This window comes from Lutra lutra, chromosome 5, assembly GCF_902655055.1.
Source record: "Lutra lutra chromosome 5, mLutLut1.2, whole genome shotgun sequence".
Classification (NCBI taxonomy): domain Eukaryota; kingdom Metazoa; phylum Chordata; class Mammalia; order Carnivora; family Mustelidae; genus Lutra; species Lutra lutra.
Window position 1 is genome coordinate 77,074,854 of NC_062282.1, and position 14,772 is coordinate 77,089,625.

At 45.5% G+C, this 14,772-nt stretch overlaps 1 protein-coding gene across 1 annotated transcript; it reads left to right on the forward strand.

Annotated features, from left to right (window-relative positions):
• The first annotated feature begins 6,812 nt into the window (after positions 1 to 6,812).
• Positions 6,813 to 12,125, forward strand: WNT8A (Wnt family member 8A). The gene is made up of 6 exons (XM_047730410.1): positions 6,813 to 6,919; positions 7,018 to 7,051; positions 7,280 to 7,418; positions 8,581 to 8,706; positions 9,417 to 9,559; positions 10,679 to 12,125. The coding sequence occupies exons 1-6, from the start codon at positions 6,852 to 6,854 to the stop codon at positions 11,222 to 11,224; spliced, it is 1,056 nt and encodes a 351-aa protein (XP_047586366.1). The 5' UTR covers positions 6,813 to 6,851; the 3' UTR covers positions 11,225 to 12,125.
• The last annotated feature ends 2,647 nt before the right edge of the window (positions 12,126 to 14,772 follow it).

Below are 14,772 nucleotides of genomic sequence, written 5' to 3' on the forward strand. Positions count from 1 at the left end.
GGAGAGGCAGGCAGAGAGAGAGAGGGAAGCAGGCTTCTTGCTGAGCAGAGAGCCCGACGCGGGACTCGATCCCAGGACCCCGAGATCATGACCTGAGCCGAAGGCAGCGGCTTAACCCACTGAGCCACCCAGGCGCCCCTACTGACTCTTAAAAAAAAAAAAAAAAAGAGGGGCTCCTGGATGGCTCAGTGGGTTAAGCCTCTGCCTTCAGCTCAGTCATGATCTCAGGGTCCTCGGATTGAGTCCTGCATCCGGCTCTCTCTGCTCAGCGGAGAGCCTGCTTTCCCCTCTCTCTCTGCCTGCCTCTTTGCCTACTTATGATCTCTCTCTGTAAAATAAGTGAATAAAATCTTAAAAAAAAAAAAAGAAGAAGAAGAAGAAGTTTTATATGCCCCCCATTGCCAATCAATGGGCTGACTGGTTGACTACCCAATTAGGCAGGTGCTCACACAGTCTGGAATTGCAATTAGTGAAGCTTCCATCAGAGCCAACAAGGAGCCTGTTGTACTATCTACTGCCACCAGATGGCAGCTCTCTATCAGAAGTCTCATTTCTATGGATTTTTTTTCCCCCGCCTCGTTACTCTTATTTCCAGCTTCAACAGAGTACTTTATCTCATTGTATTGTTATAAATTTACATTTCTCTTTCAGACCAGACTGAGAGCTTGTCCAGGATAAATATATCAACTAAGGATAATTCATATTAGACTCGTAAGTGTTGAGTGCTGGCCTGAAACAGTAGATAAATATTCTTAGAATGGATAAATGGAGAGATGGATGAATATTTCTCTGAAAACTAATAAATCCCACAATCATCTCCATACTTTCTTCCCCAGTGATCAATCGAGAAACATTAATTGGGAATTTCTGTGTCCTATCCAGGGCCTAGAGATGGGAGTTTAGAACAGTGAGAGAATAGAAAACAGAATGAAGGGGTTTTAACCATCTGAAATCTCTCCTCAGAGGAGCCCCTCCAACTCCAAACCTTCCTAGGCTAGTAGAGAAGATGTAGCTTCTGCTATCTGGGCACTTCAATCCAGTGGGAGAAAGATGCCGCTTTCCTATGAGAGGTCCCCCTGTGGCTGGGATTGAGAGGGTCTACCCCTAAGGAGCTTCCAGAATAATGAAGCATCTTCAAACATGAAACAGATCTAGTCATGGCTTGCAGATTCATCCCCTGTAATGTATGCCAGCCCTCGCACCCACGTGTTTAACAGACAACCAACTGTTCCCATTTTCCACACAGGAGGTCCTCTTTTTTTCTTCCACCTGCCACTCTGGATCTGAAAGGGAGATCTTAAAGTATTCTCCTCTTCCTTCCTTGGACATATTGTTGAGGAGTTTTTGCAAGTCACTGAAGCTAAACTGGGGGGCTAAAGGGAGGACCAGGACCTCAAGCATCCGTGGCATTTGGACAGGGAGTCAAGGGTCCCCAGGGGGCAGGAAAATACCAGTTTCCAAGGTGAAGGGGTGGAGACCAGAGATTGAAAAAAACACTGAGCTTTGCTCAGTGTTACATTTTAGAAGAATATGCATGGGGCTCATTCTCCCAGCCTACCCCCACCCCTACCCCCCACCCTCCACCCTGCCCCATGCCCCCTTATCTAATTAGCAGAGAAGTGTAAAAAGTCAGAAATCCTATCTCTTTCTCTTCTGGAATTTTCAGCTACCTCTACCTTCTCTCCACCCTCTCACTCCACTGTCCCCACCCCAACCTGCCCTACAGTCTAAGAAGTGCTAGTAGTGTCAGAGCCTGGGACGAAGCCTGGGAAAAGATATATAGAGGAACCAGGGATTTGGGAGTTTAGTGAGAGTGCACATGAGGAAAGAAATATTGGCATAGGATGCACACCATCATCATTGTAGGGTGACCAACCACCTGCTTTGCCCAGCTCTGTCCTGGTTCAAGCACTGGAAGCCCCACTTCATGGGAAATCCCTCAATCCAGAGCAAACCTGGATGGCAGGATCCAATTTTTCTTGGCCTCAACTTGATGTGTGACCCTGAGTATGTCCGTTGTCTCTGGGCCTCATGTATCTTATAAAACAGGACCCTCTAGCTCAGACACTCTTGGTTCCATGAATGGCCTCTAGATTTTCTGAAGCTGGGCACAAGGGTGACTCCAGTTTATTCCTCATTGATCATAGTCCTCAGCTTCCCCTCGGACTCTTGAAACCTCAACATCCCTGAACAATAAAGGTAGAAGGGGTCTCCAGGATTATCTGATCCTACCTCCTTTCTAGCTCTATGAATACCTTTCCAGAGGTATGTGCATTTATTCATTGTATTCCACTTTCTGCCCTACGTTAGTTAAATACACACCTTAGCCTCTAATTACTAGATACCAAGCCCCTTGAGGGCAGGTAGCAAGACTATGGCTCAGCAAGGGTTAAAGCCTTGCCTATAACTGGAATTGATGAACAGTGGGATTCAATTCCACATAGAAATCTTTTGCACTGTATCTCCCAGGAGCCTGCAGGGAAGACACAGGGTTCCAACCGTATGCTGGGGGACAGTCCGTCCCAGCTCGAAAAGCTGATAGGCAAATTTTCAGGAATCTTGCACACCAGTTGTTAAATAAGTCATTACTAAAAATTAAATTACATAGGGTCTCCTGGCTGGCTCATTTGGTAAAACATGTGACTCTTGATCTTAGCGTCATGAGTGAAGCCCCATGTTGGAGGTAGAGATTACTTAAAAATAAAATCTTTTAAAAAATTAAATTATATAACCAATTAAATTATATTAAAAACAAAGGTAACATGTACTCAAATTCATCTTTCCTAATTGTTTTCTGACATTTTATTATCTATACTCTGTAGGTTATTTACATCTATTATATCCATATGATAGAATAGTATATAATGATGTGGTACTGTTCATTTCTTCCCAAGTCTACATTGGTAGTTTGAAAAAGGCCATGGTGGGATTATTTACACCATGGCAATCAGCAAACACTTCCAATCATGGCTCCTGTCACTCCAGAGCTGATTGTTAAACACCTATTTGCCAGCACACTCCCTGTTCAGAGACACCATTGCCGTGTGATACGTGCACTTTACCTCCCTGTCATTGCCTGCTCTGGTCTTCAGATCCAGATTTCCCTCCCTGGAAAAGAAAAACCAAGAGTTGGACCACACCCTTAATAACTAAAGAGATAAGGGTGCATGGCCAGCTTAGTGTGTAGAGCACACAGCTCTTAATCTCAAAGTTGTGAGTTCAAGCTCCATGTTGGGGGTGGCACCTTTTTAAAAAAGGAGGAGAGCATCTGAGTGGCTCAGTCAGTTAAGCATTTGACTCTCGATTTCCACTCAGGTCACGATCTCAGGGTTGTGAGATCAAGCTCTTCATATCCAGCTTCATATCCAGCTCTTCACTGGGCATGGAGCCTGCTTAGGATTCTCCCTCTGTGTTTGCCCCTCCCCTCTTCTCTGAAAAAAAAAAAAATTAATGAGATAATGGAGCTGGGATTAAGGAAATGAAGGCACAATGACTGCAAATGATTTGTAGACTCCAAAGTGAACTGCCTATCTCTGTTCGTCTCTCCTTTCAGGGGAAATTCTGCCCACATGAAGGACTTTAATCAGTCTAGCACAGGGGTCTTATGTAGACACAGCCCCAAAGCACTCTGAAGAAAGCAGTGGTGGTCTTCTGGGTACCCATCTTCCAGGTCTATCCTGACAGGCAACTAAAGGATTCAAAGATTAAAAAGATTCCATTCAAATAGCTGGTGAAAACAAGACTTCCCCACTTCAGTCTATAATTACCTCAGGGATTAGTAAATTCTATAAACCCTGAAAGTAGGATTACAGCATGTAGAATACTGGGAAAGTCTCTGGAGGTCATTCAATGTTCAACATTGCCCCCATTCCTTCATTTTACAGATGAAAAAAACTGAGTCCATGCGGTAGTAAATAGCTTACCCAAGGTCACACAACAAATTAGTGGCCAAAGCCCAGACCTCCTAATACCCGGGAGTAAAGTCCATTCTTCAACATCCTAAATTCTTTTTTTTTTTTAGATTTTTTTTTTTATTTATTTACTTGGCAGAGAGAGATCACAAGTAGGCAGAGAGGCAGGCAGAGAGCGAGGGAGTAGCAGGCTCCCCACTGGGAAGAGAGCCCAGTGCAGGGCTCGATTCCAGGACCCTGTGATCATGACCTGAGCTGAAGGCAGAGGCTTTAACTCACTGAGCCACCTAGGCGCCCCCTAAATTCTTTTTAAAAGATTCTATCTACTTATCCGACACAGAGAAAGAGAGCACAAGCAGGGGGAGCAGCAGAAGGGAGAAGCAGGCTCTCTGCTGAACAGGGAGCCTAATGCAGGGCTCCATCCCAGGACCCTGACCTAAGCTGAACACAGCTGCTTAACCAACTAAGCCACCCAGGCACCCCATCCTAAATTGTTTTTACAGAAATTATGAGAACTTTATAGAATCTGAGCAGAAGCATATACAAAGTTTGCACATAAAAAGCCTACTACCTTTCCCTCTGCTTCCTAGGGAAAAAAAGAATATTTTTGAAGAGCACCAACTTAAATGCCAGATACAATGGGGGACATAGGATAGTAAGACCCAGTTGCTCATACACAGGAAGTGAATGTGGGGTCATTCCTAAAACTCTTTCAAGGGGCACAGGGAGACTACCTCAGAGCTAATGCTAACGCTGTTCTGACCAAACAGTAAGTGGCATGGAAATCAACCCTGCCGTCTTAAGAAGGAAAAGTTAAACATTAGATTCTTGACTGGGGAAAATAGGAAACAAACTCAGTGGGCTTTTCCTAAGTGACTCAAGTCTCAGATACTTCTTTTCCCCAACGAGAGAAGCCCATAAGCAAACAAGGGAAGGCAGCTTCTCAGGGGGCGGAAAGGCAGAGCTGTAGTCCATTAAAGACATTTTGCATTTGTGACATTCACACCAATCCTCTTAGAAAAATGAAACAAAAAATATACACAAAGTAGGAGCCCCCTGGGACACCTGGATGGCTCAGTCTGTTAAGCACCTGCCTTTGGCTCAGATCATGACCCCAGGGGCCTGGCATCAAGTCCCATATCAGGCTCCCTGCTCATGGAGGACACTGCCTCTCCCTCTGCCTGCTGCTCCCTCTACTTGAGCTCTCTTTGACAAAAATAAATAAATAAAATCTTAAAAACAAAAACACAAGCAACAACAACAACAAAAAAAAAACAAAATAGCAGTCCAATGTCGTATTATTAGATCCAGCATATCTAAAATTACTACATCAAGGTGCCTGGGTGGCTTAGTTGATTAAATGTCCAACTCTTGATCTTGGCTCAGGTCTTGATCTCAGGATTGTGAGTTCAAGTCCTGTGTTGAGCTCCATGCTGGGTGTGGAGCACACTTAAATAAATAAATAAATAAATAGCATTTTTAAAATTAATAAAATAAATAAAATTTCTACATCAAGTTATTATAAATATTTCTAAACACTTGCACTTCTGTACTTAGGCAACAGTTAACAGCTTATAGACTGACACCGATCCTGGTCCAAGCTTGAGTGTGCTGCTCTAATAAGTAAAGAAGCCTGAGGACTCCTTGGTCCCTGGAACTCCTTCAGTGGGGCATGTCTGAGCTTCCTTTCTCACCCAAATCAGGCCCTGGGGAGCTGGGATGTGATTTGGACATCCATAGTCACAGACTAATGAGTCAGGATGGTGAATCCTTTTTTGTACTTTCCTCTGAGTCTCTCTGGGCTGCCTTCCCCTGCCCAGGAAAAGAGCTCCACCAACCAAGGAAGATCTCTACCCCTTCACTGCAGTCCCAAGAAACTTACCTGAATGGTGTCTCGGGTCCCTACTAGGGGTCACAATTTCTTTTATTCATTTGTTTGTTCATCCAGGCATCTTTTCAAGCACTTAAGTGAACCTAAAACAAGATTCCTGGGGTACCTGTCTGGCTCACTTGGTAGAACATGAGACTCTTGATCTCGGGATCACAAGTTTGAGCCCCAAGCTGGGTGCAGAGATTACTCATAAAAATAATAATAATAACAACAACAACAAAAAAAAGGAAAAATAAAGATTCCTGCCTAAGGAGCTGATGTCCTGGCAACAAAACAGGATCAGAAAGGCATTAGCTTTTTCAAATACAGCCCTGGGTGGCCCAAAGGTTGATTCTCACATATGAAATGAAGACCGACTAGGAATGAAGGAAATTTACCAGAACTTATTTTGCTAGAACATGGTAGAAGGGCCTATTACAGAGAGGACCTCTGAAGTGTTTCTGTCCCACTGTCCATGATTTCATGACTTTACAGTCACCAAGGAAGAAGGTGGGAAAGATGTATTCACTTATTTTGGTAAAATGAGTAGCCGAGTGTCCCAAATATGGTTCCCCTATAATTACTAACACCTTGGGGAAGAAGGCAGGACAGAGAGTGAGGTCTCAGTGACAGATGAGGACACTGTAGCTCTGAGGAATTGTTGACCTACCCTCAGTGTTGGGAACCTCATCTGCTCCAGGCTACAAGATTCTGAGAAATGAGCCATGGAGCTGGAAGAGACAAGTCTGATTTATAGAGGAAAGAAACCTCAAGGGTAGGGAAAGGCTTCAGCCCCTCTGTCAGCCTGGGAGGGAAGAAGGGCTGGTGGGGAGGGGTGAGGCGGGGCTTTCCTTGGAGGCTTTGGGCTGAGTCCTTCCTTCCTGGTCCCCCATTGGGTCAGGGCCTCCTGCAGCCCTGCCAGTAAGGGACAAATGAGAAAAGCTGTTGATTTTTCCCCCTTGGCCATTCAGAATTTCCCCCACATAAATACTGAGAAGGATCCTGCCCTCTCCTCACTTCTCTGGAGTTGGCCCTGGGCTGGACCTTGTCCCCTGGGAGTGATCAAGGCCATGGGAGACCTGTTTATGCTCAGGGTAGCTGTGGGCATATGCTATGCCACCTTCAGTGCCTCTGCCTGGTAAGTCCTTCCCCTGTGCCACCTTCCCCACTCCCCACTGAGGAAACCCCCATTATCTCATCCCCATTCACCACTGCCTCACTTTTTCTTTTTGATAGGTCAGTGAACAATTTCCTGATAACAGGTCCCAAGGTAGGATGGTCTCTGGCTCCTGTTTTTACCCATCCAGGTTCCTAAGGGAACTCTTTTGGGGAAAGAAAAGAGGGGAGGGGAGACAGGGCCAGAAGTCCCCCACCCAGAGGAACCCATAATTGTTCCTTCCTGGAGAGCTAATCCATTTGAGTCCTGCCTATTCCCCCGAACCCCAGAAGAACTGAGCAGAGCCAGGGCTGACCTTCACAGCCCTTTTCCCTTTGCCAGGCCTACCTGACCTACACAACCAGCGTGGCCCTGGGTGCCCAGAGTGGCATTGAGGAGTGTAAGTTCCAATTTGCTTGGGAACGCTGGAACTGCCCGGAAAATGCTCTCCAGCTCTCCACTCACAACAGGCTGAGAAGTGGTAAGTTTGCACACCTGCACATATGTGCATGGAGGTGAGCTTACAGTATGTGCATGTGTTGTATGTATGACATCTCTATGCGCAGTGAAATGAAAAAGGTATCAGTGATTTGCTCATCTGCCACTTCCTTACTGTGAAACCCTGAGAGTGAGTTACATCCTCTCTCAACCCCAGTTTTGTCATGGGGTCAATAAGGCCAGCTATGTTTAGTACACCAGGTGTACTGTAAGAGTCGAATGAGGTGAAAACAACACTATTTCCATACAAATGTAATTATTTCTCTATTTTTTAAATGTAGGCCTGTATTTGTGTGTTTGTATACACCTACCTTGCACTGAGTTGCATGAAATAAAAACAAGTAAAGGGCTTTGTGTTTGCAGCCCCTAAGGAGTTTCCCATCTGCTCAGCTGTCATAAAATCCCAACAACAGAGAAGCTGAAAGATCACTCTGAGCTGTGTCTTGTGTGGTGTGTGTGTGTGTGTGTGTGTGTGTGTGTGCGTGCACCTTGCAGCTCTTTATAACTGTATGTAGTAGTACACATAAAGGCCGTTTATATACAAATAATAGAAAGTTTCCTGAGAAGAGGTAGGGGGAAGAGAGTAAAGAAGATATGGATGAAGAGAAGCGTCTTCCCATGGGGTATGCAGACAGAATGGGAAGTGTGTGGAAATGAAATGAGACAATGTTTTTTAAAAAGTTTAGTAAGACACAAGTTCAGTAAATGGTAGTCACGATCATTATGATTATTACATAGTTCCTGATTCATGTCAGAAGGAAGAAAAGGCCCTTCTCTCTTTCCTAAGCCAGCTCCACGGCCCTGAGACCCCATTGCCCAAGGGCACAAAAGCAGTGGCTAATGAACAGAAGGCCAGGCAGGATTTCATGAGAGCAGAGTCTTGGTCCCAATACAAATGGTGAAGAGAGTGCCCTTGGTCCCATCACTGTCTGTGTGGATTTTACCATCCCCATCCCCATGGGGATAGTCATGTCTGCCTGAAAGACATAAGGATGTTAGAAAGACATACACTGTTCTCTCAAGGAGAAGAGCCTCCTCTTAAACCCAAAGGGGCAGGGACCAAGGGAGAGAAACAATTACTTTTCTACAGCCTCTCCTTTGGGTCATCAGGGTCCAAGTTTCCAGTCCCCTCTTTCTCTCCAAAGCCACCAGGGAGACTTCTTTCATTCATGCCATCAGCTCTGCAGGAGTCATGTATACCATCACCAAGAACTGTAGCATGGGCGATTTTGAAAACTGTGGCTGCGATGAGTCAAAAAATGGAAAAACGGGTAAGTTGTACTCTCTGATGTGGGTGGGAAGAAGTGAGGGAGGCAGAGCTACATGCAGGCTAAGATCTTCCAGGAAAAGGCTAAGGGACACATAGGTCCCTCAAAGCCCTAGATGCTGGCAGCAACTTCTTGGTGGGAGCTCTTGGACCTATACACTTCCAAGAGATGAGCTGGGTCCATGAATCTAGGATCACCAAATAACACTGAGTTCTAAAGCCAACAAGACCTCTAGGAATGAGAAGACCAGAGAGCTTAAAGCTAACCCTCATATTTCAGGCTGAGAACCATAATCCATAATCCAGAGCTACTCAGTTATTTGTAGACCATCTAGGAGACTCAGATTTGTCATCAAAGAGGGAGGAGATGGCTCTAACAAGACTACTGTAGGGTAATGATGCAAAATTCCAGAATGTTTGAGCTACAATGAACTTCTAAGAACACCTAGGCCAGGCTCAGTATGCCTACATTTACTGAGGCTGTAGAGACTAATTGCCTGGAGATGGAAAGTATCTGAACGGTGGGCAGTTGTCTTTGTGAAAAGGACCTCACCCATCCACTCTGAGCACCTCTACTTCCAGGTCTCACCTACAGCTTTCGACGCTTCTAGAGCTCTTGGGGGATGGTTTAGCTATGTTAGCCAAAGTAACCTTGACTCCTCCTGAAACTTAGCAGGGAAATATGTGTAGAACTTAATCTTTCCTTCCCTGCAGGAGGTCATGGCTGGATCTGGGGAGGCTGCAGCGACAATGTGGAATTTGGGGAAAGGATCTCCAAACTCTTTGTGGACAGCTTGGAAAAGGGAAAGGACGCTAGAGCCCTGATGAATCTTCATAACAACAGGGCAGGCAGACTGGTAGGTATAGGAGTCCGTGAGTGAACTATCAGGGTCAGTACTGGCAAGAACCTCACATGTGAACACTTACAACTTACAGCTTACCAAGAGCTGTCTCATACCCATGTGTCATCCTTACACCACCTATCAGGACTGGGATGGCTATCCCCTTCTCTGGATGACAAAGGCAGTTCAGGCTGAGCCAAGTGGCTTGGCCAAGGCAACAGAACTAAAAAGCATCAGAACCAGGCCATAAATTCAGATTTTCTACTTTAATCTTATCACTAATCATTGTGGTTTAGCCCCTTCCACAGGCAAGTTTCTGAGAACCCAGAACAATACAGTACACCAAAGCCTTGCTCTCATGACTTAAAATTTTAACCATTTCAATTGTGTGTTCTAGGAAATTAATGGGGAGGTGGTTATCATCCAACCTGTATCCTAAGATCTGTCTGGACTTCAAGGGATTGGGACTGATCAAGGCTTCTTTGGCGGGTCTATTCTCCCCCAAGACTTCTGAAGTATTCTGAACTCAAATCTGGAAGCAAGTTAGAATTAAAGCTTAGAGCATAAAAATTTCCCTTTGAACCTATACCTGGATGACCTGGACCAGAGCAAGGGGAAGAGGTTTTCAAGGCAATTACACACATGAGTAATTGCTTTGGGGGTAGGGGTTCAGACTGCATGAGCTCCCTTCCCTCTGGGAGAGGACAAATCCAAACCCTCACCAGCCCCTACCTTGAAGACAATAATAGTGCCAAAGATCATATTTTCTTAATTTCCACAGTACTCTTGATCGTTCTTATCCCAGTGAGAGAGAGAAACAAGCTACACAAGTGATGGAGTTGGGCCTAGAGCTTAGGTTTCCTGATTCCTGTAACTTCCTCAACATTTGCCCGATTTTCCCAAAGAATACCCAAGGGCGCTTTAAAATTACCCTAACCAACGCCTTTACACCCCCCCGAACATGCCAACTGAGAAGATCTGAAGTGGGGCCCAGAAATAGTGTTTTTCACAGGCCTCCCTGGGAATTCTGATGCTCCTCCAAAGTTAAGCAGCACAGCTCTAAAATATCCTGTTTAATTGCTAGCCTTCCATCTTCCTTACCCAGAGTCCTCCTCTCTCTCTTTCTCTCTAAAGGCGGTGCGAGCCATCATGAGAAGGACCTGCAAATGTCATGGCATCTCCGGGAGCTGCAGCATCCAGACCTGCTGGCTGCAGCTGGCTGACTTCCGGGAGATGGGGGACTACCTGAAGGCCAAGTATGACCGGGCCCTGAAAATTGAGATGGATAAGCGGCAGCTGAGGGCTGGCAACAGCGCTGAGGGCCGCTGGGCACCCGCTGAGGCCTTCCTTCCCAGTGCAGAGGCAGAGCTGATCTTTCTAGAGGAGTCTCCAGATTACTGCACCCGCAATTCCAGCCTGGGCGTCTCTGGCACAGAAGGTCGGGAGTGTCTGCAGAACGGCCGCAACGCATCCCGGTGGGAGCAGCGCAGCTGTGGACGCTTGTGTACCGAGTGCGGCCTGCAGGTGGAAGAGAGAAGAACTGAGGCCATAAGCAGCTGCAACTGCAAATTCCAGTGGTGCTGTACAGTCAGGTGTGACCAGTGCAGGCGTGTGGTGAATAGGTACTACTGCTCCAGCTCCCCGGGCCGCGCGTGGTCCGGACGCAAGGCCAGCGCCTGACAGCGCCCACACAGATTCCCTCGCTCGGTGGCATGTTGCTTTCTCAGAGAGAGTGAATTCGAGAACAACTGGAAAATCACAGGGTTGGTCTGTAGTGCCCTTCATACCTGCAATTCCAGGGAAATGGAGGCCCAGGTATAACCTGCCCAGCGCATTCTGGGCAGAGTTGAGTTTGGAGCCTCGCCTTCTATTGTGGGCAGACCCCATCTCCTCCCTCCTGCAAGTTATTTCCCGGTCTTTGCACCTGTCCTTCTGCAGCTTGCTAGAGGGGAGTTTGGTTTGGGGGGATCTTATCCAGAGGGACCCTCAAAGTACTTGTCACTGTAAGTTTCAGAGGGAATGGAAGCAAAAAACTATGAGTTCTGTCTGGACTTCTGAAAGAGCAACCTGATGCTGGCTAGCTGCAGAAAGACCAGCTACATGTTCACACAGATAAGTGGGGCAGAGACCATAGACATCCCTAGTGGAAGGTTTTTTAGGGTATTGGGTTTTTCATCTGAGTATGCACTTTTTAAAAGTTCTCGGGGTGCCTGACTGGCTCAGTTGGTAGAGCATGTGACTCTTGTTCTTGGGGTTGTGAGTTCAAGCCCCACATTGGGCACACAGCTTACTTAAAAAAAAAAAAAATCTCCCCACAAAACTCTGGGGAAACCAGGGCCCAACATAAGCTGAGGATTTTCCCAGACAGAAACCGCCTTCGTAACCATGGAAAAAGAATGGTCATAGTAAGTGGGCAGATGATCCCAGCGGATCTAGACTTATCTAGATAAGTCCCTCCACCACCCTGCCCAAAGACTGGATTTTTTCCCCAAAGAGCTGTCAAATGACTCTGTTTTGTTATTTTCCCAGATTGGGAACTCAACTTCATTTTGCAATAAATGCTAGGATATATATCCATCCATCTGAGACCTTTTATTTCTCTCTTTGGAAACCTTAGTTTAAGAAAGGGAATGGGAGGGACGCCCAAGTGGCTCAGTGGGTTAAGCCACTGCCTTCGGCTCAGGTCATGATCCTAGGGTCCTGGGATCGAGTGCTACATAGGACTGTTTCTCTCTCTGCCTCTGCCTGCCACTCTGCCTGCTTGTGCACGCTCTCTCTCTGAAAAATAAATAAATAAAATCTAAAAAAAAAAAAAAAAGAATGGGAAACCCTGCTTGCATATTCCAAATATACACAAGGCTAAGGGGAAAACTGGAAGTATCCAACCCCCTCGGATATGTGTTTGAGAGATAATATAATTGAGAACCAAGAACTGGGCCACTAGGAAAGCAATCCAGACTCCCAGATTTAAAAGGTGGTATTTTAATGCAACCTAAGAAACTTGAGGGACAAGGAAGCCCTCTGAACTTGAATCATATTCAAAGTGTGTTTGCTCTCTTAACTTGGGCTTCCTGGGGTGTCTGTATGCCTCCGGGAGGACCTGGGCAAGAGACTAGGAAAGTTGTGGATTCTACCTTCCTCATTTGCAATTCTACATCTTCCACTGGCAATCTTGGGGCGGGGAGCCCCTAGGGGCTCAAGAACTGGCCGCCTAAATTTCGAGCATCCCAGCCTTGGGAATCTCCCCTGGGCAAAAGCCAAGCACCCCTGCAGGGATGAGGTATTTCAGATATGTTGAATAAACAAGTAAAATGACTGATCGCCAAGAGTGTGGAAACACCCTCAGCCTAACATTTTAAATTAGAAAACAATTTAAAGGGGCGCCTGGGTGGCTCAGTTGTTAAGCCTCTGCCTTTGGTTCGGGTCATGATCCCAGGGTCCTGGGATCTGGGATCCAGCCCCGTGTCATGCTCCCTGCTCTACGGGAGGCCTGCTTCTCCCTCCCCATCTCCCACTTCTCCTGCTTGTGTTTCCTCTCTCACTGTCTCTCTGTCAAATAAATAAATAAAATCTTTAAAAAAAATTTTTAAGGGGCGCCTGGGTGGCTCAGTGGGTTGAGCCGCTGCCTTCGGCTCAGGTCATGATCTCGGAGTCCTGGGATCGAGTCCCGCATCGGGCTCTCTGCTCAGCAGGGAGCCTGCTTCCTCCTGTCTCTCTGCCTGCCTCTCTGCCTGCTTGTGATCTCTGTCTGTCAAATAAATAAATAAAATCTTTAAAAAAAAATTTTTTTTTTTAATTTAAATGTTCAACAGTAGGGCAAACTAGTTAAATCATGGCCCCACAATGGAATATCAACCATTAAAATAATATTCTGGAGAAACACTTAGTAACATGAAAAACATACATGATCTATTAAGTGAAAAAAGTTAATTACAAAACAGCATGTTCAGGATAACCCAATTTTGTTTTTTAAAACAGGAAAATACTGGGGGACCTGGCTGGGTCAGTTAAGTCATGCCATTCTTGATCTCAAGGTCATGAGCTCAAGCCCCACAGTGGGCATAGAGCTTACTTAAGAAAATATGAAAACATTTGCTACCATGTAATACCAAATAGAGTAATTGTTTTCCTTTTTGTGTTTTTCTGCATTTTTACATTTCTCTACAATAAACAAATACTTTTCTTATCAAAAAGAATGAGTTACTGGGGTACCTGGCTGGCTCAGTCAGTAGAGCATGTAACTCTTGATCTCAGGGTTGTGAGTTTGAACCCCTTTAAAAACAAATAAATAGGGGAGCCTAGATAGCTCAGTCATTAAGTGTCTTCCTTGGGCTCAGGTCATGATCCTGGGGTCCTGGGATCAAGCCCTGCGTCACAGTGTGATCCCTGCTCAGTGGGAAGTTTCCTTCTCCCTCTGCCTCTGCCCCCTCCACTCCCCTCCCTCTCTCAAATGGATAAATAAAATATTTTTAAAAAATAAATATTAAAGGGGCGTCTGGGTGGCTCAGTGGGTTAAAGCCTCTGCCTTCACCTCATGTCATGATCTCAGGGTCTTGGGATCAAGCCCCGCATCAGGCTCTCTGCTCATCAGGGAGCCTGCTTCCTCCTCTCTCTGCCTGCCTCTCTGCCTACTTGTGATCTGTCTCTGTCAAAGAAATAAATAAAATCTAATAAATAAATAAATAAATGTTAAAAAATACTTGTCATTAAATAATTTTAGAAAAAATAGCTTTTTTTTAAGTGCCAACAGGAAATAACCCCTCCTTTTTTTTTTAGTGAAAAGGAAGGTGAAATATTCACTAAAGAAGATGGCATCTCCAGAGAAAACATAAGCAATTACCTTGAAAGCTCCCTGAGGTCTCTGTTCTTTCTGGTGCATTTACAACTCCCACAGATGCCAGAGACAAGGAGAAATTCATTAAAGTGCAGCCTATGTCAAGGAAATAGAAGATTTATTCTACCTTTCTCCTAAGGAAGCTTACAGAAAGACACCACAGTTAGTGACAAAGGAAGTGTCTGTGTGCAGTAGTAGTGGAAAGGGGAACGAGGCACTACCGAAGCACAAGAATTATGGTGAAGAAATAGGCAACATAAAGAAAAGATTATTAACCTGGGGCTCAAAGAGAAACAAAAATTGTAATTCTGTGGCCTTGAGGTCAATCCTCCAGTTCACAAAGATGCCAAAGCACCCATCAAGAAACCTGAAGTTGTGACACTGCTAGGGAAAT